At 42.8% G+C, this 27,562-nt stretch overlaps 1 protein-coding gene across 1 annotated transcript in view; it reads right to left on the bottom strand.

The window, feature by feature from the left end:
- PALM2AKAP2 (PALM2 and AKAP2 fusion) overlaps nt 1-27,562 on the bottom strand; it is a 146,389-nt gene that overhangs the window by 94,781 nt on the left and 24,046 nt on the right. Inside the window, exon 2 of the mRNA XM_050913245.1 lies at nt 17,852-17,934. Within this exon, the coding sequence (XP_050769202.1) occupies nt 17,852-17,934 (83 nt within the window). The remainder of the gene's footprint in view (nt 1-17,851; nt 17,935-27,562) is intronic.

The raw sequence follows: 27,562 nt of genomic DNA, 5'->3' as shown, positions 1-27,562 counted from the left end.
AGGCAGGAGATAGTTTTTCCTCACTATTTTTGTAAACTGGTAAACTTTAGCTGCTAGAAAGGGAATGAGACAGATATAAGCCACCTTTTACTGGTAGTACTATACCCACTACACCCTTAAAAGGTTTTCCTGATTCATGAATATATTGTACAAACAGATGTTAGATAAAGCAATATAAAAACATGTAGAAAAAAAGCTGCTAAAACATGGAGAACCCTTCCCTTCCAAAGTACATACAGTGATGTGAATTTAGCAATTTACACACAGAAAGTTTTCTGCTCTTTTTCCTTTTTAACACTGAGAAAATGGGAGAAGAGGGAAATTATGATACCCAGAGCCACAAAAGACATCAGTGGAATCAACAGATTCTGGAAAAAAAATCCAGATCTTTGAAAGCATCCTTTTCCCCTGGATCATGATTCATCTCTTTAGTCAATTAGATGAAGCTGGAAAAAAAAATTCTAAAATGAACAGGACACGCTTTTGTGATTCAGTAGCACATACCAAAGTTTTCCCATGAGCTTATGCAGGTCTTTTAAAGTAAAATTCCTAACCCTTCTGAAGATGTATATATGTTTTGAAGGGAATTTTCTCTATTTTAAATACATTATTGTTTTTCTCTGTTATTAATAAGAGATTAAAGAAATCATTCTCTCTGCTAAACAATACCTAGGGAAAATTCTCACTTTTGCAGTATATTGCATGTAAGTATATCAAGCGATACAACACTTGAGTCTTGTTACACCTAAGTATTTTTACCACATTTCAGAAGAATTACTCTAAAGGCACAGTTCTGCTTTTTCCTGTAAACCCAGTACCTTACTGTCATCAAATAAACAAAGAGTGAACTCTCATTAATTATAAACTTAAGTCAAAGGATCTTTTTAAAATTAAGAATGGTATGTTTTACAGTTGCAATGGATTACTGAAGATTGTTCATCACCAAAAATTAGCCCATAATTTGTATTGCTAACCCAGAATTTTAATATGAAAAATGTATCCTCTTTTTTGTTCATTTTGTCATAATACCAGAACAACCAAGTATTGTGAATATGATTATTTGGGAGATAAGAAAAGGAATGACAAAATCTAGATTTCTGTAGTATATAATTTTCAACAGTAGTTACAATATAATTTTTTATAAACTAGGATGAGACTTCCAGTAGCAACTGAAATTACAGTTTCAACACACTTTGCTTGAGTGAAGATTGTAAAACAGCCCTGAAGATCTTCCAATGTAGAGAAGAGAAAGCAAGAAACAAGAGTTCCATTTCACAGCTGGGCAACTTCTGCACTGAGGATTGAGACTTGTTTTTCAGGAAGGAGCAAGATATGTTTGTGGTCTCCTAAAGTTACTGTGTGCAATGCATCTTTTTTAAAGCTTTGTACACATTTCAGTACTGATTTACCATGATTCCCACTTGACCACAGAAAACAGTATCGGAAGGGCCCTGAGATGCCATCTTAGTCAACATCTAGATTCCTGCAGTCAACCACGATGGCTATGATGACAGGTTACCATTAGGCTATTTTAAAAAATATTCCCAATCCAAGATATATCAGATGACTGACTCTTTGGAAGCACCTTTCACATTTCTTGGACCACAGAGGTAGTTTATGTTACCAACTCAAACCGGACATCTCATTTTCAGATGGCTGAGATGAAAACAAACTCTAATTGACCTACCCCAGGATAGAGGAAGACTGCAAGGTTTGCTTCCTCATTGAAGACTAAACTGCAGAATCATTCTCCAGGTCCCCCTCCATCAGGCTGTACTGTGAAGTATATTCTTAGCAGCAGAAGAATCCCAGATAGGAGAGTTCATAGAGTATGGACTTTGCTCAACTGTGTTTGTGTTGCCACAAGTAATTAGTATTTATCCTTCAGAAGGATGAAACAGACTGATGTGGAATAGTAATTTACCAGAGCAAGGCAACCCAAAGTCTTACAATTATTTAAGCAGAAATAACTTAAAATTTTGGAGATGTAGAAGAAAGAGAGTACCATTTTGGCATATGGCTCAAAAACAATTACACAAATTATAGATGTATAGAACTGTATTTGCTGGCATTCATTCAGTGCTGCTGTTATATTTCATAATTAAACTTAATTTTATAGAGCTGTACACTAGTGGTCTAGTGCAGCAGTCAATTAAAGAACACCCCTCTACAGGACAAATACAACACTCAGGTAAGTGAGCATCACCATAAATAAGCAGGCCAACTTTTTTTTCTCACATAATTTGAATGCCAAGACTATCCATATCAACTTCAATGTTCTTGCTCCTAGTGGGTGGGAGTATTGGAAAGGACTTCTCAATGAATTGTGAGTGCAGAATTTTGCTAGGGTACCTTCATTAGCTTTTGGCATCAAAACAAATACAAAGAATCAGCCTAGAAATGGGAAGCAAGCAATGAGAAGTTGTATCAAAGTAACAGAGAATTCAAGATGGACTTTAGGCAGCCAAGCAGCAGGGCACACATGAGGACAAAGATGTGCCCCTTCAGCACGGACTGCTACGAGAGACAGCCGCCAAAGCTTTTCATTGTTTTAAGGGGGGCAGGGGGAGGGAAGAGAGAGAGACAATTTTGGCAGCTTGAACAATCCTGTTTACCCCACAACCACAAATGAACTGCCGGTCAGTTGAAGTCAGAACTGCCCGAGAATCAGCACTGCAGCACGTTCACGAGAGAAAAACCACGCTGTGAATGGTAATAATAGGGACAGTTCTAGATGTTGCATTATGTAGCTCTTCATGTCTTGCTATAAATGCAGTATCAATAGTGCTTGCTAAATCAGCAGGTGTTTCCAGTAGCAAAACTGAGTTTTGCAGTTTAGGCAGGACAAACCAGGCGTGAATTAACTTATCCCATGATCAAAGTATACATCAAACTGCTCAGGATTCTGCTGGGTATACTTTTCATGCTGTAAGCCATATGATCTTGTATTCTTCACTTAGCCAAAACTGTGGCTGAAGTCAATAGCAGTTTTGAGTACTTTAAAAGGACTGGGAAGTTATGCACACATCCCTTAGTACGGAAGCTGCATATCCACAGAGAAGGGTAATAACCATCAGCTGCCACAAAAGCTACTTCTTATTGGCACTATTATAAGACATCTATAAATGTGGCTTAATTTACTTAAGAGCTCACCTGGGACCTGTACTCTTTGACAGGAGCTTGAAAACTAATGCGAAAAACAACACAGCAGTTATCTAAAGCCAATATATGTATGTAACATTTTAAATTTGTGCAAACTTACTTTGACAGAGGCTATCAAAGGGCAGCAAATGGACTGTCATTCAGATAAAAAAAGAAAATAAACCGAATAAAAAACACTCAATATTGACCAGTCAGAAATACTTACAATGAATACGCTTAAATGAACACAATTTCAGCTATAACTTCATCCTCTGCTGCGTGCAGGGACATAAAAGCTATGATCTAAAAATATATGAAATAACTTGCACTTCTTAGGAAAAAGAAGTCATGTACTACCACAGATACTGATGTATATATACCTTCCTTGGGCTCCTGAGGCTGGTGAGACCAGAAAATGTAATTGTGAAAGTGAAATAAATCCCTGTCAGATACGCAAAACCTCTGCAAAACACTTACACAGCATGAATACAAATTGACATACCAGAGCTATGAGACAATGCTAGAATCAGGGGATATCACTACAACGTTGAACTGTTGATCACAGCTCAAAATAAAACAACATGTTTATTTCATTGGTAAAATCACAACTGGGGGATCTACTCTATCTCTTCTAATGTTAGCCTGGGACTTACTGCCCTAATGTACATCTTCTGGGAGCTGATACGCGATTCATCTTAAGATAAAAAACAAACTTCACTATGATGACTGCTCTTTATGGCTAATGATTAATGTTATCAGGAACTCAAACACTGATATCCACAGTAGCTGCCTGCCTGCCCACCTCAGTAATAATTTCAATAACTTTTTAGGAAGAGACACCAATGTTTGAGAAGTTTACATTGCAGTGGTCCTAAGCAGAAGCCAAATAAAAAGAAATAAAATATTTAAAACTCATGCTTCGCTGTTACTGAGGGATCTAAAAATAGAACGACTTGGAACAAAGATACAGGAGATTTTGGGTTCAAAAAGGGGAGTCCAGGAAAAATTGAGATGGCCATGAAAAAACCATGCTGATTAAAAAATAATTACGTCACGGGTTTCTCAGGATCTTACCAAACCCCCTCCACGCCGCCACCCCGGCTCTCAACCCTCCCCGCTCCCCCCAGCCCGGCCGGCTCCCGCGCACAGCGGCCGCCCCCCAGGGAGGGCTGCGAAGACCCCCCCGGACCCCCAGACCGCAGCCGAGGCGGGGGAAGAGCCGCCCCTCCACCTGCGGACATGGAGGGGATGAGCGCACAGACCCGGCTCTCTGTACCCGGCCCCCCGGCCCCGTCCAGCACCCCCGGCGGTCCGCGACCCCCCGCACCCCCGCGCCGTGAGCCCCTCCCGCCCCAGGGGAATGTGCACGCGTGGGGGGTCCCGCGGGCGCGGGGCTGGCGGGCACACCTCGCGGGGTGGGCGAGGGCGAGGGCAGGTCCCCGCCACCAGCATCTCCCCTTCCCTCCTTGCCTCTTCCCTTCCCCTCTCCGCATTTTCATTCTCCCTTCCCCTCCCCGCCTCTCCCTCCCCGCGTTTCCATCTTCCCTCCTCGCCTTTCTCCTGCCTCTCCTCGCATCTCTGCCGACCCCCCCCTTACCTCCCCCGCCCCGCTTTGCTTCCCCCCCTGCCCCCGCGTTTCCACCTTTGCCCGCCGCCCCCCCCCTCCCCCGCCCGCATCCCGCCGAGGGCCAGACAACTCGCGGGAGCCGCAGCCACCGCCGCCTGCCTTCCCTCCGCACCCGCAGCCGCGCTCACACACAGACAGGCAGACAGACAGAAGGACGCACGGACGCACGCGCACCCCCGCGCACGGAGGTACCTCGCCAAAGCGCGCCCGCTCCTCCGGCGCGCAGCGTGCGCCGCCAGCTCCGCGCGCAGCCCCGGCACGTCGAGTCCCCCTTCCTCCTCTTCCTCCTCCTCCTCCCTCCCCGCCCAGCCCCTTTCGCCGACGCCAGGAAGAGGGAGGCAAAGCCGCCGCCCGCCCCGCCCCGCCCCGCCCCGCCTCGTCCCGCCTCGTCCCGTCCCGTCCCGTCCCGCGGGGCGATGAGCCCCGCTCGGAGGCTCCGCGCATCCTCCCCGCGCCCCGGGTCCCGCCGCGGTCGGGTTACCCGGCCGGCTGCGAGCCCTCTCCTGTTACGGATGCCCGCGCCGGGCGGGAGGGGAGGGAGCCGAGCCCCGGGAGGGAGGGGGGGGGCGAGCCCCGGGGGGAAGCGGCGCAGCACCGGCGGCCCCGCGGCCCGCCTCCGGGGGGATGTGCAAAGCGGGAGCTCCCCGCCGCTGGCAGCTCTGGGGGTTTCCTGAGCCGTGGGTTTCGGGGTGGTTTTGCTGATGATTGGGTTGTTTTTTTCTTTTTTCTTTTCTCTTTCAGTTTATTGGTGTGGTTTAGCTTTTTTTTTTTTTTTAAAATATATTTTAGGCAGTGGAGCTGACTTCCACGGGCTTCTTCAATGTCCCCTTGAACCCAAATGCGCTTGCAGCGTTCACAGTAGGCGCTGGCAAGGATTTCTATTGGTCTGCCACCCCTCCTGTGAAGAACCTCTGCCTTTTATTTTTGGTTTCAATACGAACTTAATTATCCCCTCAACTCCTGTGCTGGAGATGAGGAACAGCTCCTAACCCTCTCTTTGAGCTGTTCATGGGTTTGCAGACCTCCACTCTAATCCTTTTACATCATTCCTTCTCCTGGCTGAAGAGTTGTAGGTTGCTTATGGGGGCCTTTGTCCATAGATCGTTCTGTACCTCTTATCATCCTTGATGCCCACTTGAACATCATCCTGATCTAATAGATCCTATTTGAGATGAAGAAATACACAGTATTTAAGATGTGGGCAAACCGTGGATTCGTACAGTGGCACAATGATGTTTTTCTCTCAACAATATTTTACGAGGCATTCGTGAGCACAGAGCTGATATTTCTATGGAACTGCCTGCCATAACCCTGAGATTTTACTCATGCAATGGCCAGCTCAGAGCCCGCTGTTTTACGCAATTGTTTCTCTATGTGCATCATTTCACATTTACCTACACTGAATTTCTTATATTGCCCAGTCAGCCTCATAATGTCCTTGTGTAGTTCTTCACAGTCTGTCTTCTTATTACTGACTCGAGTAAATTAATACTGCTGATGAACTTTGCTATTTCACTCCATTCCCAGGTAAGATATGAGTACACTGAACAGCACACGTCCCAGCACTGACCCTTGCAGAACCCCACACCATCCAGCACCTCCCTCCATTGTGAGAACTGGTCATTTATTCCTGTACTTTGCATTTTATCTTCTAAGCAATTACTGAGCTACACCAGGGCTTTTCCTCTTGTTGCTATCGCTGCTTAGTCTCCTTAAAAACCTTTGTCAAGAGCCTTTTAGAAACCCAGTCTCATATGGGAATTAGATTACCCTTATCCACTTTTTTGTTGACCCTTTCAGAGACCTCCAAGACATTTGTTTAAGGCAGGACTTTACAGCAGCAATGTTGACTCTTCTGAGATAAATTGCATTAATCGAGGTGTCCTTTAGTTCTAACCCAATTAGCATCTCTGTATTTACACAGTACAGGCACGAGGTTTGCAAACCTCTAGTTCTCCAGAGTCTGTATTGAAGTTTAGTGTCACATTTGCCACCCTCCACTCTTCAGGTGCCAATGTTTTAAAAGGGAGGTTACATGCTGCTGTTGATAATTCAGCTGCTGTATCCTCTGGTGAGAACTCAAGGACACAGATGCTCACACACAGGCACATTGTTACCTGAATGCCATAATAGTGAAAAAGGCTTATAATAAAAGCTAACGGTATAAGGAAATAGATACATACATACATAACTGCAGACCTGTAAGCCGGTGCTATTAATGTAAGTAAGAAGCTATCTTAGTAATTAACTGTATGTGCCCACAACCCTCTTTGCAAATATATGTGTCTGAAAGCACACAGAGTATGGTACAGACAAAACCCCACCAAGGTCTTTGACCCAGGGAACAGTTTGCCATTCTCCGTATCTGCAGCCATCTGTTTTCTCTCTTTCATACTTTGCTGTAAGTTCTCTGGATCAAGGATGGCCTTTTTTAACTCACATTTTTTACTTGCCACTAGCATATGGCACAGGAAGGACGAAGGGAGACCAGCTCTGAGCAGGGGTATTTCAGCTGCATGATCTAGGGATGTTCCCAGGAATGTCTGCGACTCAGTTATCTGCCCAAAGCAGGGCTCCTACCCTTTGTCCTTCTAGGGTACGGTGTGGCTGTGCAGGGCATGTGCTAGAACTGCAGTACAGCTCCGTTCAGTCTATTTGCAGGGAGCGGGCAGGGAGCAAAGGAAAGCTGTGCGTCTGTCACTTGACTGAAGCAACTGTGCATGGACATGCATCACTGCTCATGCCCACCAGCCTGCCCCACAGGTGTAAGAGTCTGTACTCCCACAGATAGGTATGCCATACAAATGGCAAGATGTGGGGCTGCGAAGGAGAAAGAGAGGAAGAGGAGCATGGGGTTGCATCCCTTTTGGATGTTTCACAGGTCTGACCATGTTTGTTGGGTTTTTAGAAACTTCAGCTGCTAGAAACAGAATAAGCCAGTTACCACAAGGAAGGAAGGGAAGAAAATAACTCAGTCTTTTTTAGTTGCAGAAAACTTCAGAACCATGCAGAAAGGTCCCCTCCAGGCCTCAGAAACACAATTAAAATAAGCATAGTCCAGTCTAATGCTTTTTGAAGGCCTCAAGTTTTGGAGACTGGCAACACTGCACTGCAGAGAAAAATCTGTGATATTCACAGCAACCAAAGATGTTACACTGCCAAAGGGGGATCTTCAGAGCTCCTCTTCCTGGGTTCCCACCCCTCTGCCCTTTTGTTCTAACAATTACCTTCAGCTCCTCTCCTGCTTACTGGCCTCATACAGGATTGGACTGAACTGCGTGATTGCAGCACAGATTTTGTTCCATTAGATAAAGCAATACCATAAGTAACACTGACACTGTCTAAATTTTTGTGTTTTTTTTCTTTTTTTTCTTGTCACAGGGATGCATTTACTTAGTATTAATTAGGTAGCACATGACTAATATACCACAGAGGAAATCAAATGTGATTTCACTGTGTATATTTTAATGAGTTTTGCCTATTCCTTCTAATTTGCGTTTTCAACAGTTAGAACAGTAGAAGAAAATTATGTCTTAAAGTTTTGTTTTAAAGATGTATTTTGTTAATGCTCTGTAATTTTTTTACAGCATTACAGAGGACTTCAGGTAGGGGGAAGAAGGAATTAATCTTTGCCAGAGTGCAGCCTTCCCTAATTTTTACTGTGAAGTTAAAATACCTTTACCTAAATAATGAATTGCAAGATTAGTCACTATTGTCCTAAAAACTCTGAAAGTAGGAAGAGTATAAAGATCAGCTGCATTAACCCAATATTTGTCAAGAAAAGTAGTTATTTTTAACGCTCAAATGACAGTTCCTCGCCTGTCATTCCCTTTCAGGCCTGCTTTATGTGCCCTGTGAACTGAAAGGGGATATGTCACCCCCAGTATTACTTCATTCCTCCTTCAACAACTGACCAACGTACATCCCAAGGCTGTGCTGACCATGTAGGAAAAATCGACAAAAACGGATCCTGAGATTAGCGTGATGTCCTTGGGAAAGCTCAAGGAAGTGCAACCGCGTATCTGAACTTCTGCTTGTAGGGGGCTGCAAAACTGAGGATGTTTTTCTATATACACAGCCTGTGGACAAGAGGACTAGTGCCACTGAAGTCAGTGGGAACTGCAGACACTCAACACCTCTGACAACTGGGCCACATGCTTATGTGAGACCTTGTTATTATACAAAAAGGCTCTTACTTCTACGCTTTTTTTCTCTGCCACATAAACTGACCTAGTTTACAATCTGCCTCTGTACAGATGCGTCCTCTTCCATGGGCAGAAAGAGGACAGAGCTATTGCCAACAAAGAGTGCCTAGAGTTAGGAAGGGGAAGAGACACAGGGCAGCTCAGGATGGGGAGATAAAGGGAAGGAAATGAAAGACAGAGATGTTTGGAGGAGAGACAAATAGGGAGAGAAGAGAGTGAAGCCATATCCATATCTGCTGCTCCTGCTTTATTCAGGAGACAGAGGAGTTGTTACTTGGAGTCTTTGCTTTGGGACTTTGTCAGTGTATTGGAGCCTAATTTCAGTGAGGCAGATTTTCTTATTGTTATGCAGTGAACCTTCAAATGGAGAATAATTCAAAGGGGATGCCTCTTCCTATTAGGAAGAAATTCTTTCAGGCTGCTGTTTTACAGCCCAGCACACTGTTCTTGTTCTCTATGAACTCCCAGAGATCCTGAGAGCAGTGCAGAATAAAGAAAGGAAGGAAAATACTGTGATAATGATGCTGGATATGCCAGGCACTTGTATAACATTTATAAAATGAAATGCGGTCCTGAAATGTGATGCCTGATCTGGTAGCCTCCACACTGAATTTCACTGAGTGTGAAAAATGAGTTTTGCTTGGGATGCAGATTTTTAAATGTCTTAGATTAGCTGTCAGAAATTTTGTGATTAGATTAATTTTCCTTTCCTTGTGGTTCTGGTTATTTCTCTGACTGCAGAATAACATGCAGATGAGCTGGATGAGGGAATGCACTGGCTTGCGGTAATGTGTGTGAGATGAAAATGGTACTTCTGTGTATTCTCTGTGCATTTATAAAACTAATGAATGCAGAGATCCATCATTCAGTCAGCAGAAGAGCTGTGGAAAGTTTGGAGGTCACATTCATAAATGCTTTATATTCAGTATGGGGATGAAAAGTTGAGTATTACAGAGGCAGGGAGCTGCCGGTAGGGAACTGACTGGAGATCCCTGTTCTATTCCTGGTGTTGCTGATGATCTGTGATGTCACTGAAGGCAAGTCACTTTCCCTCATTTGTCTATATGAGTCGATGAATTTTAGGACAGGGGCTGCCTGTTAGTGGGTGTTTGCAGAACATAACGGGACCTCAGCTGTGGTTAGGGAGTTCAAATACTAATGTAGTATCAACTTAAAAATTATTTTCTGAAGTGATTCAGCTGACTAACAGGCTCATTTACACACATCTATTATGTGGTGGAATAGCTTGGCAAGATCTCTATCGGCAACTAGCTACGTGAGTAATCTCATTGACTTAAGTGTGACTCCTTGAGTGAGTAATGTTTTAGTACTGGCTTCATAAATTGTTTTAGTCATCATCGGCTTACAAACTACCTGTGTAGCCCTGCCAGCACTTACCACACATTGTAGTGTATTTTACTGCAAGCAATTCTGTCACAGGAGTAATACCCAGTAGTATCTATTTGTGTAATCTACGCCCACGTGAAGAAGTTACTCTGTTCTGCAGTTGCAAAACCAGCCAAGTTTCACTGGCACCGTGTTCTCTTTGGTTCGCAGGAACTGTTAGTTCCCCTTCACAAGAAATCCAAAGAAGTATTCAGTACCTGTGATGTTATAAGGAAGAAATTTTTTTTATTGCAGCTCACGGGAATACTGCTGCATAACTGACTCGTGGCTCTCCCTCCTTCTTGTGGAAAATGCAGTCATTGCAAATCTGGAGCTGTAAGGTTTCACTTAAAGCTCTTTACAGTCTTACTCCAGCTAATGTTTCTGCTTTGATTACTCCTGCCTTATATCAGTCTCTTTGTATCCTCTTCCACAATAGCCCCTGTTTCTTGCCCCTACTGTGGGCTTTGTGTCTCCTTTCAGTCTGTTCCTTTTCCTAAGCGCAGAGAAAAAATCCCATTCAGTAGTATCCCTCTTTTATTCTACAAATCCCTCTTTCAAGTCTGCTTCATCAATGACATCAACATAAGGCAGTGAAAGATGGCTTGCCTGTGTCCAGCTTGCCTGATTGAGCCTGAACATCCTCAGGGGCAGGGAGCATATCTCCATATATTTTCTGAATTACTGTGTGCATAGGAAGAGCCATGTAAATATAGCACTACTTGTTACCACATATTCAACAATTATATCAACTGCTGGGGCAAGATAATCACAGACTACAGTACTTCAACAATTACATACAGTTGCATATTGTTCCTCCAACTAAATAGGCATAGCAAAAATGATTTAAAGAGCAATCATTATTTTAGAAATACAGAACCTCTGTAACTCTTCTGTACAATACTTGAATAGCGTATTCTCACAAAGAGCATTTGTTTGTGAACTAAAGAGCTTGATCCAAAGCCCAATGGAGGCTCTTCCAATGCATTCAATGAGCTTTGGATTAAATCCTTCCTGAGGAACAGATGCAGGGTTTTATTCACTACCACTAGAACAATAAAAATGACAAGACAAAGAATAAAGTTGTCTACAGAGAATAAAGCAGTGTTGTCCTGCAGCAGCTTAAATACATTAGGCTCTATAGTTAAGAGAAAGTCCTGTAGAGTTAGTAAAATTGTTTGTGTAGCCCATTCACAAAATATACAGTGCAGAAATGTTTAAATATCTACACATAAACGCCCAAACACGGTGTATTTCACTGAGCATTCAACTTCTCAGTATTTGCAAGGACTGAGTTATAAATGTAACTACCAATTCCAGTTGTGCAAACAAAGATAACACAGCTATAGTTTGTTGCCATTAATCATCAAAACTGCGATGGAAGAGAGAGCTGGAAATTTTTTTATGCCATGGCTCTTAGATGGATCTGAAGTGTTTACTGAGACCTCGACTAGAGACAGGCTTTCCTTTAGTAAGTTTATCTCATTCAACATAATGATTTCTTATCTGGCCGGTAGATGTTATCAAAATGTAAGCAATAATGAGTGTTGAGGAGCAAAGACATTTGCCCCTGCAGGAAAAACTGGGGCCAGAGTCACCCCAGGAAAAAGAGTCCAACAAGGGAGATAAGCAACTGTGGGAGACACCAGAGACTAGACTGAAGTGAAAGTGGCAGCAAATGAGAAGAACAATTAGCAGAAACTAAGCTGGGTGGGAACCTGGGACTTGCAGCAGAGACAAAATATGAAGGGACTCTGATCAGAGGCTTTCAAGAGATCTGGGTAGATCTTGTAAAGAGATCTAGTGGGAGAGAGAGAGTGAAAGCAGCAGACAAAACAGGCTGGTTTTTTGAAACACCTGCATGGATTTATGTAGAAAGCAGAAATTGGGAAAGGAGCCTGGATTAGAAGAGGTTGCAGTCATAGCAAAAAAGACCCTTGTGGTGAATATGTGGAGAGACAGGTGGATTTTAAAAGATCTGAGGAACTGGCAGGGTCTGGTGAAAGGAAGTGTGATGAGCAGAAAAGGATGTTACACAAAACTTTTTATACCAGGAAAGAAAGATGGGAATCAAAAGCTGACAAATAATATTGCACAAAACTATTTCTGTAACTATTAAAAATAATACCATTTGAATTTTACCTGCTCGTATTTAAATGTTCCTAACTTTTTCAGCTCACAAGTAGCAGCGTGAGAAACAAGTCAGTACTCTTAAACCCTGTGCATTTAATTACCAGGCAAAGCCAACACAATGCTTACTCCGTTTCCAAACATTAACTAAATGCAGAAAGGCACATTTTTTCATGCCATCTTTTCCTGGAGGGTTGCCACAGGTGTGCTCTGACAATTATGAAGAGAAATCCTTCTGTCTTTGCCTTTACTGCTGCATGGGGAACCCTGTCAGCCTCCAGGGACTGAAATCCCTACTACACAGAAGAACAGCAAGACCCTCTTGCCATACTCCTAATGTTTCCACATTTATGTTGCTACAGCCTTAATGAGAGGTCCTGCAAATTCTTGATACTTTTTAATCTTCTAAATTTTGCACATTGAAGTACAAAACTTCAGCAGTTAAGCTGCCTTCTCCAGACATTTTACTGAGCCCTCCCTATATTCAAGGCTGGATGCTTGTTCCTTCCAGTGTTATTGCAATGGTGTTAAATGCCTCCAACTGGGGTGTGTCATTTGCTGCAGGATGGATGGCAATACTAAAAATGATTAAGTGAGAAACCCAAGCCTACCTGAAGGTTCTCAGAAAGTCAGAGACAAGTGGATAATATTCAAAGAAGAAATTCTTTTTCTCATGACAAAGAAGGTTTTTTTCTCCTCAAACAACAATATCACAGTTTCCTAAAGATGTGTCCCTTTCTTGAATTAGAAAGGGAACAGGCCCAATGACTAAACCCATGGCCAGCCTGAAGGACTGGCTGTCCCTGCAGTAAGCCGAGGTGTCTTAGCTTCACTGCATTTTCCAATCATCAGAAGTGAAATCAGGCAAAATGAAACTGTAATGAGATGATAAGACAAGCTGATTATAGGCCTGCTAATTAAAAATACACAGTATTCTGTATGGAAATGCAGCTCTGCACTACGAAACTGCTGTGCATTTTAATGTCTAACTCACATACTGTCAGAGTAGGCAATTGTATTTGTCTTTGGATATGAAGGTAGGTGAGCATGTTTTACACAGGCGCCACAGCTTGACAGTATTGTTACTTTGCTTTAACAGTTTCCATGCAGAGCCACAGAAATAAAATTACAATGCCAGAGCTCAAACGTAATATCTCTGATCACTTTGAATGACTGATGATCCTCTGGCTTCCCTGACCAATGTTGCCTACCTCGGTCATGATATGACGATGCACTCGAGAGCAATTAGCAGAGACCATAATTGGAAATGAACTGTTAGCTGTGTGCTGTGACATGCAGTTCAGTAACCCAGATGAATCCTCCTCTCTGTTACCCAGCCCAGCTCTGCTGACTTCAGCACGAGGTGAGCTGTGGCCAGGACCAGGGATGGAGAGCACAACCTGGGAAAACCAGTGATGAGAGCTGGCAGGAGCCAACTAGGGGAAGCGTCAGCTGCAGAAAATAAACTGTTCTACTCCTTGAAGCTGGCTTGTACCTTGCCTTGGATTTTTACTGCATACACGTCTGAATTTCAGCAGCACCCCTCCATGGCTGGCGTGGCAGCAAGATATGTCCTAAACTTCCTGAAGGGTCAGGGAGGAGGGGATATAAGGCCATGCAGGCTTACACTTCAAAAGATGACCAGGGATTTTTGCTGTCTGGCCTCACAAGCTTCAGATACATGTACTGTGCAGAAAGAGTATCTCCCTTTTAAACTGCTCCAGAGTGCTGAAAATATCAAAGCCTCTGTCATTTTGAGTTATCTGTAAAGTTTTTGGCCACAATGCATTTATGGCAGCAGGGTGAGGGGGAGGATGAGGGGAAGGGGTTGTATCCTGGATCTGTTCGGATTTTTTGGGTTTTTTTAAGCAGCTGCCCAGTGAAATTAATTAATCTTTCCAGAGATTCCTGGACTCGCTTAGATTCTTCGGTGATACAATCTTTCATAAAACCAATGAAAGAGCAAATTGAAATTCTATATCTCTGATAAAATATTCCAGCAAAATAGCAGCATCCTTTTCACTGCAAGACAAATTCTTTCAGCCTACTGCTGATCTTTTTATGGTCATAAAAGTTTTGTTGAAATTAGGAGTTGTTCACCAAGATAATCTCCCAACCTCCTGTACAGTGGTGTTGCAGAGAAGCCAAATGGTGTATATGTACGTCTTCTTCCTTGTTACCAGTCAGCAGTAATGATGGTGGAAAAATAAAGAAAAACAGCTGCAGTTTATGCTACTCCCCCCGCCCCCCCCATTCTCCTTTTTGAGCAAAAGCTGCAAGAAAGGCTCAGTAACAGACCATATGGTATTCTGAACCTGCACTCCAAAAAGAGCTGCAAGCATAACAGGATGTGTTTTAAACGCAACAATGAAGAAGCAGCATTTTGCTGTTTAGAAAAGAAGGAAGAAACATAAAAAACTCCAAGATCATTTATAAACTTTGGCTTGTTCAACAATAGGTCCAGCTTGGCTAGTTCTGAGCACATTACATGGAGTGGCTCTTTGGGAGGAACGTATCTTTCCTTTCTTGTAAGGGAGAATATTACTTCACTCATGACTAGGATCAAGTATAACATTTGTTTACCGATCCATACCCTGTCTTCACTCGTTGTGAATGTCATTACCCACTAGATATAAGAGTTTTCTATGCTTTATTGAAACCTATGCAATTACCATTGAGTTGACCCATACAGTCAAGAGCACAGTCTGGACCTAGGGATAGCTTGTTGTTTCTTGTTGATAGTTTGTTAAAGTTGAAGGGAACTTTATGATGGTCCATGTCTCCACTTGGAGTAAGCAGACTGTTGAAAATAAGAGATATATGTCGATTTCTATTTCCTGATTTCCATTAATTGAGAATCTACTTTCTCTTGGTATCATCAAAAAAATATTGCAACTAGGTCTGCATAGATTCTTTTCAGAGGTAATCTAAAATTGATGGTTTTCTCATATGAAAATAACATTGCCCATTTGACTGTTTAGCGATAGAAAGGACAATTGTTTTGGGTTTGTCTCTCTCAGCAAATGCAAGCTCAAAAGCGTTTTTATCCAGCTGCTCCATATAGTCTTTGCCTCAAACGCCAGGCTTCTCCCTTCCACAAATTGTTAGCAAGTTATTAAAGAAAATTTCAGCGCTTCGTCATTTGCTATGACTAAATTAATTTTCTTCCATGCTGGTAAAGATACTCTCATGGACTTCATTGACTTTTCTGTGCTAGCATTTTGCTGATTCTGCTCATGCCGTGTCAGTGGCAGCACTGAGTCAGCCTCCCTCTTACAACGTTCTGCCATTAAACCTCCTCCTTCAGTGGGGGGTCATTATTAAACAACTGAGATCTCTTTTTTAAAACCAAGGAGAAAACAACGCTATGTCAGATTTTGTTCTGCGTGGTGTTACACTCCCAAGGACTGGAAGTACTGTGTTATTAAAACAAGTTGCATTCCACAGTCATTGAACCTTTTTTCCCCTCTTCCTTAAGTATGACCTTAACTTAAGCCAGAGAAAGTTAGGGACTGATTGAACTCTAGCTCAGAGCTTTCCCAGCAGTCCTACAGGTCCTGCTTGTGATATATGAGCTGCCACAAAGCAATACTACACTGAGCAGAGCGCTGATATCAACCAGTGCAAAATGTCTGGGAATGCCTGTGCAAGTCCATGCTCCAACTGCAATCAGAATGATTTAAATATCTGGTTTAACCATAACATGAAAGCTTCATTTTGACAGCTTTGCATTATCAATTTGAACCTTACTTTTATTGTTTGTGTTGTAAATTATTTGCCTAAAGAAAGGTGGATTCCCACTGACTGATACCCCGAGGACGTGTTGATTTGCTGCTTTATATAGAATTAACCTTAAATTTGGTTGTTGCTTTTGATAGCCAAGAGTATGAAATTCTGTGCTATATGGTCCATTCTAAATTGTTAACCACATTTAGTTAGATTCATATTTGTTGTTTATTAGCAGATCTGTTTTGTTTTGTTTTTTTTGAACATCACATTGGCCCAGCCCCTTTTGGATTTTATTAGCACTTAAACAAAAACTGCGGGAAACCTGGATTTTGAGAAAATTATTAATGTTTTTTTGAATGGTAAATGAAACTAGTAAATATTATAAGAAAAATCTAAGAAAAGGTTTTCAAAACATGTTCTGCATTTACATTTTCCTCATTAAAAAAAGAGTTTTTGCAGGTGCTGACTTTAGCTGATTATTCACTATGGCCTTTAAGATCTTAAAGCTAGCTGATCTGAGCTTCTCACACCAGTTTTTACTCATAGACCAGAAGAAGATACGAACTTGCTGCATTTTTATCTTTTAATGCTTCTCTGAATGAAAGAGTTTCAGTTATTGGGCTAAATTTAACTAACTGTAATTAAAGAAAAAATTCCTCTGCTTTTATAGCAGAAGTCTGAAATCTGCTTCATCAGTTTCATCTGAACCAGTTTAACAGCCTTGATTACTATTTTAATTTAATTTAAAGAAATATAAAAGATTAAAGTAAATTTAGGCATTAATATGGGCTATGTGTATCCAAGTTTGCATGTTTATTTAATAATCCAATTTATGATAAAAAATTGTTGGAGAGGCCTTTAGTTTTTAACATAGTTGTTTTTGTCTTTAGATATATGTGCTTCACGCTCAGCAGTGTCAGCAGCCCTGAAGATGAACGTCTTGGCCCTGCAGTAATTCACTTGCCCATGCACTCCCTGTCCACTCCCAACATCTTACCAATGAATTAATTTGCTGCTGTTAAAAACACATGGCTGCACAAGATCACACCGAGAACAACAAAGAAAAAGGAATATCCCCATCACGCCTTTTCCAGCAAAACAGCGTGTCTCCACGCACCACTAACCACACCAGGCTACCAGGTGAGGGCAACGCTTCTCAGACACTTGCCCTCCTCATGCTGATGAGCTGCTCATGCGTGGGTTTCCAGCAGATGAAAGGAGATGGGGTAGCGATAACTGCAGAGGGGCCTGAGAAGTAGAGAAGGTGCAAGGGAAGAAGTGCAGGGGATTGACTGATGGTGAGGAAGGATTGAGCATTGGTTTGACACCATCTTGCAGTGAGCTGCCAGGATTATTTAACAAGACCTCCCAAGAGGTGTAGTTTTATTGAAGATCCTCCTAACCCCAAGCGTTGCACTGGGCTTTCAAATATTTAGGAGGAGACCTTGTGGTAGTCAAGCAAATGCAGTTTACACCAACGGGGTCTGCTGTGCAAACTATTCCCACCACGACAACCTCCTCGCAGCTGAACATGTGGCCCATCCCACCGAGCGCGGGATGCCATCAAGCATTATGTTTGAGTGCAGTGCAGATCCCTGTGCTTCCCACAGGGACACAGTGGGAGGAGACTTACCCCTGCACCCTCCTCGGCTTCAGGACTTTCACAGGAGCACGGTCCCGGCGGGTCCCTCGGCAGCATATCCGATCCTCCTGCGCCTACAAAACCAAAGACATTTTATTGCCCATGGGAGAACATGCATAGCTGAGAGGTTGCTTTGCTTTGTGTCATGGTTTAACCCCAGCCAGCAACTAAGCACCACGCAGCTGCTCACTCACTCTCCCCCACCCAGTAGGATGGGGGAGAGAATAAAAAAAAAGGTGAAACTTGTGGGTTGCGATAAAGAGAGTTTAATAGGACAGAAAGGAAGAAAATAATAATAATAATAATGATAATGATAATAATAATAATAATAAAAGACAATATTACTACTAAAAGAATTAGACTATACAAAACAAGTGATGCACAATGCAATTGCTCACCACTCACCAACCAATGCCCAGTTAGTTCCCGAGCAGTGATCCACCCTTCCCAGCCAACCCCCTCCAGTTTAGATACTGAGCATGACATCATATGGTATGGAATATGCCTTTGGCCAGTTTGGGTGAGCTGTCCTGGCTGTGTCCCCTCCCAGCTTCTTGTGCCCCTCCAGCCTTCTTGCTGGCTGGGCATGAGAAGCTGAAAAATCCTTGACTTAGTATAAACACTACTTAGCAACAACTAAAACCATCAGTGTGTTATCAACGTTATTCTCACACTAAATCCAAAACACAGCACTATACCAGCTACTAGGAAGAAAATTAACTCTATCCCAGCCGAAACCAGGACACTTTGCTTGGATCCATATCTACCAGCCACGCCCTGTCACCAGCCTGGTATCTCATCAGCGTTGTTAAAGGAAGCAGAAAGGGTACAAAACCAATGACTGAAAAATATCTTTGCCAGCTGGAGACAGCTCTGTGTGCTGTGGATAGGCAGCCACCGCTGGGAGAAAATGCAGTGGGTGCCTAGGGAGTTGATACAGCACGCCATGGCTCAGGAAGAACATATTCAATTTCAGCCCTTGCAGCGGCCATCCCTGTCCCTAGGGTGGTGCCCAGTGCCGGGGCTGGGGCTGCTCTGGTCCCTGATGGGGTGGTGGGATGGCCTTGGCTGCCAGGTCCAGCCTTGCCACCCCCAGGGAGCCCCCCAGATACTGGTTGCTCTGTGCTCACCTGTGTTGCTGTGCTGAAGGTGTGCCTGTGCTCACACCATCCCTGGGATGAGCTCGTCCCGTCTTGGGGAGAAGCCAGGGGACGTTTTAGCACTTCTGTGCATCCCAAGGGAACAGTAACTAGGAGCATCTAGGACCCTAACTAAGAGCATCTCATTAGCGAACACTGTTCGTCGGCCAGGCACTAGTCACCACTGCTTATCGGGTGAGGTCAGGTTACAGGTGCAGCTCGCAGGGCATGGTGCGGGCAGCCTGTCAGTCCTGTCTGGAAGAAGAACCTCTGCAGTTTTATTTTATTTCTACATCAACCTTAAACCTTGAAGAAGGTAAGAACATATCTGCTGATTTCACCTCCAGGGACAATCTTGCTTAAGCATAGCTAGCCACAGACAGCTGTTTGATTGGTTTTGGAATTTCCATAGCAATGGCAATAATTACAATAAATAATGGTGGATTAGAGTCAGATTAAATTGGTGAATATTTTCTAAACCGTGAAATTAAATTATAGGGGTTACACGATCTCCTCTACACAGAATAAGGATGTATAAGGATTTATATGTCATTTCCAGTAACACTGTTGAATGTACACATTTGCAGTAAGAATACATTGAATAATGTTCCTTGTGCTACCACAGCACTGTGTGCACCTACTAAATTTGAAATATGGCTCATGTAATAATACAGCTTGAAACGGCTCTGCAGCCTTTGGTCAATACAAGGACAGTTATTCATGCCCTCTGCTGCTACTTCACTCTATGATCTTGAGCGTGTCTCTTAAAACCATTACTGTCTGGGTATACTCCACAGTTGTGTTATGATTACTTATGCAAAAGGATCTGTGCGTCAGAGATGCCTTTTGCTTATTTGTTGGTCCAGCGGACAGTGGCACATGCTGATAGTGCTAGCTTGAGCTGTAGTCTACCTATGGATACATGGAGGCACTGACTACACAGTACAGTACTGTATCTTTCTTTCTAACAATATTGGCTGGTGGGTTTGCCTGCTTTTTGGCAGCCTCAGATAGACATCTTTTGCTCTGGGGGAAGAATATTAAAAAGCGTCAGTGCAAGTTACGTGCCAAAATCCTGTAGGTGCTTTTAACTTTTTCCAGCACAGCTTCTTTGGAGCTGACCCCTCCTCTTCCCACATGCTGAGCTATGGTGTCCATGTAGTCCATAGAGCCAATAGGTAGTCCCCAGCAAGGTTTAAAGACTGCATTAAAACCAGGGGAAGTGCGTAATAACAAAATTGGGATCTTTCTTTCTTGTTGTGCTCTCAGCATTCTGGAGAAGTCCACAAAGCCAGAAGTCTTATCCTATGACTTTACCACAGGATTGATCCCTCCTTTGCTTTCATCTCTACAGGACCCTCCTTGTTATATGTCTGTAGAGCATTTTAGCATAGTGGGCCTCTGAGTGTCTACTGATTGCTATATGCTTTCCTGCTATTCAAATACAGATGTAAAATAGAGCTGTGTGCCTTCTTTTACCATTTCACTAAAGCATCCCTTCATACTCAGGCCCCCGTGCATCTTTTTCTGCAGCATATTTGGAATTGCGAAGCCTTCTGCATGTTATCCTTGTGTGGATGCCTCTGTTTGCATTAGCAAGTAGCTGTGCAGTAGGAGCGGATCAGAGGATGGGAGCAGTTGGTACTGACATCTCTAGATCTATATTATAAGTGTTTCCAGGATTTAATGTCAGACTGGATTTAGTCTGATTCCCTGGACTGCATGTTACCACAGTGCCAGAAGGAGTAATACTTGATTTGAATATTTATGTTTCCACTAGGGTTTGAAAAGTATTTCATGTGACCCTGCAGAAGAGTTTCTGGTTTGGTTTCCCCCAAAAAGACTCTTGCCTGTGACTCAACAGTCTCATCACATAGTGTGAATCACTCCACATCTGAACTGGTTGCAAGTGTAGTTGAGGAAAGAGGGGTGAGTTCACTAAAAACCATACTCCTATTCTCTGCCAAAGTGCTGATGTACATGCAGCCTATGCCCACCATGAAAGGGCAGTCTGGTGACTAGGATGCTAAGTGGAGATGTGGGTTGCCTAATTTCACACCTGTGCCACAACTAGCATTCTGCATAGCCCTTGGTGGGCACTGGTATAGGCTTAAGATGTCCACTTGTAAGTGATATTCCCCATCGACGTGGCAACACATGAAAGATGAAGAAGAGAGCATTACAGCGGTAATACTTGTATTTAACTAGAAAAAAAGTCATGAAAGTCCAAGGCCTAGAAATTAACACGCATAAGAAAAGTTTAGATTTCCCCCAAATCTTACAAACTTATAAATACCATAAGCCTGAGCAGACTTCATCTCCACACTGTATTTGGTGACAGGCTGTATCTGCCACAGCATGGACCTCTGACTTGATCTGCATGAAGGACGTGGCAACTTTATAATCACCCTTGGGTTAAAAAAAAAATCCCAAGCATGTTCACATCCATGGACATGTCGTAAAGGCTGCACATAGTACCAGTTCATGCTGCCATTAGCACAGCTAAAGTTTTACATCTGTCATCATCTATACAGCAGTGATGAAGTAACTCAACCAGAACAGCTGCGCGGCAGCTCCATCAGCACTATTGGGGCTCAGTGGCTTTTCATCCGTCTCTGTGCATGCTAGTTTCACTTCTGTGTAGCACTGTGCTGACTTATTTGTTTTCTTTTATTTGCTGTTGATTTCAACTGTGAATAGGGTTTGATGGATGACAGGAGTTTAACAATAAAGAGGACCGGACAATACAACAGGAATGAAGCTGAGCTAACAGTCTCTTTCCTTAAGAGACGTATCCATGCAGACTTGGGAGAGAAATCAAGGTGCAGATAATAAGAAGGAATTTGGGCTCTCAGCTCACCCGCATCAGCCAGGAGAGAAAGGAACGGATGTTGTCAAGACAGGAAGGATGAAATTTAAGTGTAAGAGGCAGATGCCCAGTTCCTGGTGATGTAGTTGGCAGTGAAAGTGCAGAATATGGATGAAAAATAGAGGTACTGATGAGGGATCTGGAAAACTGCTGTGCACACCCACTCATTGCTCTTAACAAACAAGGGGAGACTTTAGCAGTTTGTTTCTGAATGACAGTTCTTCATGGTCAGCACTGTGACCGTGGGGGAAGTACCTCTGTGTTGGTTAGTAGCGACCTGGGGCAGTACCCTCATCTCAAGGGTGCTTGCTCCATCCATCTCAGTCTGTCAGCCTGTCTGGGTTTCTGCTCTGCTTCTATAGGATCTGGACAACGAAAGGAAACTTTAAGGTGCAATTTAGCGACCAAAGTATGTGAACTTTCTACAGGGGCCCACAAGTCCTGTAGAAAATCCTTCACAAACGCAAAAATTACCCAGAAATCACAGACTTAGAGTCTTAATTTTGCTATTTGTTTTAGCCATAGTGCTCTGTATTTTCAGCATATAGACTCCATTGCTGTTTTGTTAAGCTGGTGGGAAACAACTCTGAGCCCTGTACCATACAACCATTAACACTGGGGTAGGCTGTATCCATCTGAAACCTGGCAGCCTACATCCTCTTGCAAAAGAAACTGGTGCAGTAAAGGGGCAGGTTGTAGCATAAGAGGAGCTGAATCAGGAAACACCTTTAGGGCAAAGATTTGTCTCCTCAGAGGAAAAAGTAGATAAAGCACTTGTGGGTATTCACCAGGAAAACTGCAGTGATCGAATCATACTAAATCAAGCCTTCTTCATTTCTGACATGATAGTCATTTATACCTGCTATGAAAGGTTAGGGCATAGTCAAATGTTTGCTTGCACGGCAGCTGGAGCAGTTTAAGATTTATTACCCTCTTCCACTGAGACTTTTGTGGAGGTTGTTTGTGGGAGCACTTTTAGTCCTTTTCAGAGCCAAGGCAGGTTGCACACATGTGCCAAAAGGACATGTTACTGCTCCCAGTTTGGCCCTCTCTGCCTGCTGGAGGGTGCTGGCATCTCAGATCTACCGGCCAGGCTGTTGCTCACCAGAGTGCGTCCTGCCCCGTTCAGATTGGAAGGAAACAGGACAGCTCCAACCACATAAATCCTGGATCATCACGAAACTACCTCATTTGGTCTTGAACAGGCCAAAGAGGGAATTTATTAGAGCAACTATTTTCACTTGACTTGAACCACAGGGATTCTTGCTGTTCCTCAGTCTGCTTTCTTTCAGCTACATACGACTTGTCACTAAAAACGAAAACCAAAGTATGTCCTCATGTTGCTAACTTGGCAGTGCCCAGCTAAGCCAGCAGACAGATGCCATGTTAAACTACAAAGTAGAGTTTGTCACCAGTTATTCCTGTGAATAATAAAAGGTCATTCAGAAAAATAAAATCCTCAAAGAAGAAGAGGGAGAGAAAAAAAGAGACAGTGTCTAGGAAAAAAGACCTTTCAGCTTGGTGGCTTCGTGGAGTTCAGATTGGAAGAGGTCACATACCAGCATGAAGACAAAGACATAACTTAAGTGGTGAAGAAAACCACTCATTTATCTATTTTTCGCACTTACTTTTCTTTAATATACGCTATGTTTAGGCATTGCACCCGTGCTATATTTTGAAACAATAGTAAAGAAACTTTCTTACCCTTTTAACCATGCTTTGAGGGCTACCTCTAAGAGTTAAGAAAAGATTTTAGTCTCAGTTTCCATAGAATCTTCAGTCTTAGAAAAGCTATGATGGAGAGTGCTGTAGGTGCCACTTGTGAAGTGAGTGTCTCTCTGATAGCAATTGTCTTAAGAGCGCTAGCTTATTTAATCTGTTTTTCTGCATCTGATAGTGGTGTTATTTGCTGGAGTGGATGTACAGGTTATAGAGCTAATGTCACAGTTCTCTTTTGCTGATTTGCTTTTCTCTTCCAAATGATTTTTTTTCTTTCAACTTTCACACTGTGATGTATTTTGGACTTAAATACAAATAAGGCAAAAATCTCCCTACTAGGACTAGTAGGACGGAAGTCACACCTACTTATGCCCCATGAGAAAGGAGCCTTGGCTGGTGTCATTCCTCAGAGCGTGCTGGTTGAATTGTGACCATGCCAGAAGCACTGTGCTGCATCTCTACTAAGAACAGGTGTTGAAGGCTCAGTCTCCAAAATTCAGATGCACGTTTTAGTTGCAGACGTAGTCTGGTACCATTTTGGGAAACACCTAAACAGACTTGCATTGGTGGTTGCAGGTGGAGTAGTTAAAGCCATTGCAGATCTCCATCACAGAGATGGATTAGCTCTCTTCAGCTTAGTCAGGCTTTCAGGAGTGACTTGAACTAGCCCAGGCTAGCAATACTCTGACATGGCTTTTGCATGCTTCAATTGTGTGGGAAGTGATGGCAGCTTGGGAGAACAGCTATATCTTCAGTCATTCACTACAAGGTCATGCAACACCAGTCTCAAACTTTGTCCCTTATTCGTTTTAATGAGGAATTTCTACATACCAACATCGTTTCTCGTGACCAGCAGTGATGAACTAATGTTGGTTCAGATTGTGCGTGCGTTTTCTCGCAGATTTAACTCTGTGGGCAAAACCCTTTCAATAGTTAGTTGTAGTAGGATAAAATAGCTGCAAGTGTGCTATGAAGTTCACCATTTCTACTACAAAGCAAGCAAAAGCCCTCAGAACCATAATCTACATATATTTTGCAATGAAACCTTAAGTATAGACCAGCCCTAAGGTTAAAGCTATTCTAAGAGAATGAGATTGCAATGTTGCTTAGAAAATTGCTCCCAATCTTGGCAATCTTGTTCACAGTGAATAGCTTATGATGAAATTGAGAGAGAAACACTGAAGTTTTTGGAGGAAAAAATGTCTGCAGGAAATAAGCTAAAACTCTGACATGAATTGGGAGGCATGAAGAAGGGAAAAACTGTGAATTTTGTTTCTTTTACTTGTAATAATTTGCCTTGGAGTACATTCCTTTATTTGGAAATGCCAAGTAAGAAGTGTGATGTTCTATCATTAAAACAGCGGATAGCCTCCTAGCTTTGCCTAGAGTTAGCTCCTGTATGTGGCAGCAGTGCAGCCAAACAATGAATTCATTGCCTTGCACAAGGGTTTCAAAATAGCAGAGAACTCCTTTAATGATATAAAGAAGGGAAGCACAAGTGACTCATGCAAATTCTTTTTAATCATGACATCTTAAGCTCAACCGCAGAAAGAAAGCAGAAGGTGGCAGAAAGATTATCTGCTACCGATAACCTTTCTCTACTAGGAGAAAGAAAAGCCATCAGTTACACAAACAGTGCTGAAAGTGCATGTCTGTAATGCAGTGAGGGAGACAAATAGCTTGTGGTGCTCATCTCACTGCATCCACCTAGAGGATTTCTTGCCCCCAAGAAATGCGTGTGTGTAAATACCATGAAGATGAGCTTCTAACCTTCTCAGCAGAGCCAACAGAGAGGACTGCAAGAGCTGTGTCCAATTTCCTTAACTGCAAAGTCAGACAGTTTATCTCCTGTCTTCATCATGCTAATCTTGCCCACACTGTAGCAGATGAGGTATATTTTTATGAGCCCTTCTGTAACCTGGAGTTAGACCTGCAGCTGCATGTACCAACAGTTGGGAGTGCTACGTGCGTATGTGGAAGATGCTATGGATACATCTCCAACAGTCAAAAGTGGTGCGTATCCACTTAAACCTAATCTCCTCTTCAGTGACTTTTAGCAGCAGGCAGGACATTCCCCATTAGTGGATACTACTGCTGAAGTAAATGGCCATGCCTTTGCAGTGCACCTGGTGGGGATGGGAGGAAAGCAATCTCCATTTTTCAGCAAACTATGTCTTTAGATGACTCTTCCAATTATGCTTTTCTGCTCTTCCCTGTGGTGAGCAACCAGTCTGGCTCAACAAGGTAAATCCTTATATGTGTCAGATTGCATTACTGCAGAGGAGGAGGGACAATCACACTCTGCTGACATTTAGCTGCAGGTAACAGAGTGCATATACGAGGACCTATCACTGTCAATTTCCCTCTCACGCCTCATGGTCTCCTTCAGGGGTGACATTTTGGATCTGGTTTGCATTTGGACGGCTGACAAAAATGGCAGGTTCACTGAAGGCGCAGTAGAAATAAATGAACTGCACACATCTACCTGGTGGATTTAGGAATAAATAGGTATAGTTTATTCTGAGAAGCCTCCTTCCACACTGCTAAAAAAGCTGTATTGCAAGATTTTCACAGTTAACCCAGGAGTTAAACAAATAAAACAAGGGGATTTTCAGCATAAGACCCTGAAGAAGTATTTCAGTCCTTGACAAGGCAACAGCAAGACTCCTGAGTAAACAGAGTGGGCTCATCTGCCTCATTAGATTGTAGTTGTTACGGGCCAAACTGCAATGAGGCAGACCTAGCCCAAACTGTCTGGACTGGCCTAACATTTGACCTCCAGTTTTGCATACTTTTGAGTTAAGACTGTACTGTCAGTTGTTTTGAAAAAATGTGCAATTTTTCTATCAATCAGACAAATTTGTATCAATACTTCATTGCAAAGCTAAAACTGCCAGTTTTGCTTGACAGAAGATAGTATTAATTAATGCCTTGTCACTATCTTCCGTTGTGGTAGTGTGCTAGGTATGAAAGAACCCACCTCAACCCTGCATTTGTACTAGACACATGTTAGTGCAAATCCTGTAAATTCTGCAACAGTGGAGTCAAATCTTGCTCTTCCCTAGACAGGCACAAGAGAGTTGAAAGGTGCAGGTGAACTGGTGTAATCATTGCATGAGCCATGACACTGCTGGAAAGCCATGCCATCCAGGAGAGTGCACCCTTTCAGGCCAGATTTTTGGTTCACCTGAAGTTGAGAGTAGATCTATTATCTGCAAGAAGAGATCCAGAGCACTGAACAGGGTTAGTAACTCTACAGTTAAATTAAAATCACTGCTTGATGTAAGGTTAATATAATCTGACTTTTAACAAAAAGGACATCAGAGATAAGATCCAGACATTTAAGGATGAAGACACCTGTCTTCACCTAAACTTGGCTGTGCTGCATGATAATCAGTTTCAGCCATTTCAGAGGGAGTACTTAGAGAGTAAGTTACTGCTCAATTAGAGAAGATGCATCAGCCTCTGGCCTCTGTGGATAAGGTTGGCAATCTTAGAAATGACATATAATTAGGAAAAATTACAGTGTTTGCTTTCAAAGTACTATTTGTTTTCTCAAAAAAGCAAACTGACAGGCAAACATAATATCCAGATATGGTTTATCCTCCTCAGTTATTCACATATCACCTCCTTAGAATTAAAATAGGTAGTGAAATGTTTCATTTCCCAGCCACAACATTCAAAAGAGGCATGACTTGCTAGTCAAAACTCCAGTGATGTTTCTTAGCCAAGCCGTATGCTTGAAAGAGTTCAATAAAGGATTGCTTGGCTTTCTAATAGAGGAAGAAATCAAGTGCTTTGAACGGCAAACCCAAACTAAAAAGAAAATAAATTATGATTTTTGTATCATGATATTGGGCTGTATTTTGCACCTAAAAGTCTTAATATTTAAGGAAAGATCACAAGTTAATGTGCAATGTCAAATGATGCCACATCCATCACCTTCCAGCCAATACTTAGGGCATTATGAGAAGT

The sequence above is a fragment of the Gymnogyps californianus genome, chromosome Z, assembly GCF_018139145.2.
Source record: "Gymnogyps californianus isolate 813 chromosome Z, ASM1813914v2, whole genome shotgun sequence".
NCBI classification, from domain to species: Eukaryota; Metazoa; Chordata; class Aves; order Accipitriformes; family Cathartidae; genus Gymnogyps; species Gymnogyps californianus.
This window is presented reverse-complemented; position numbering and strand designations above follow the sequence as displayed.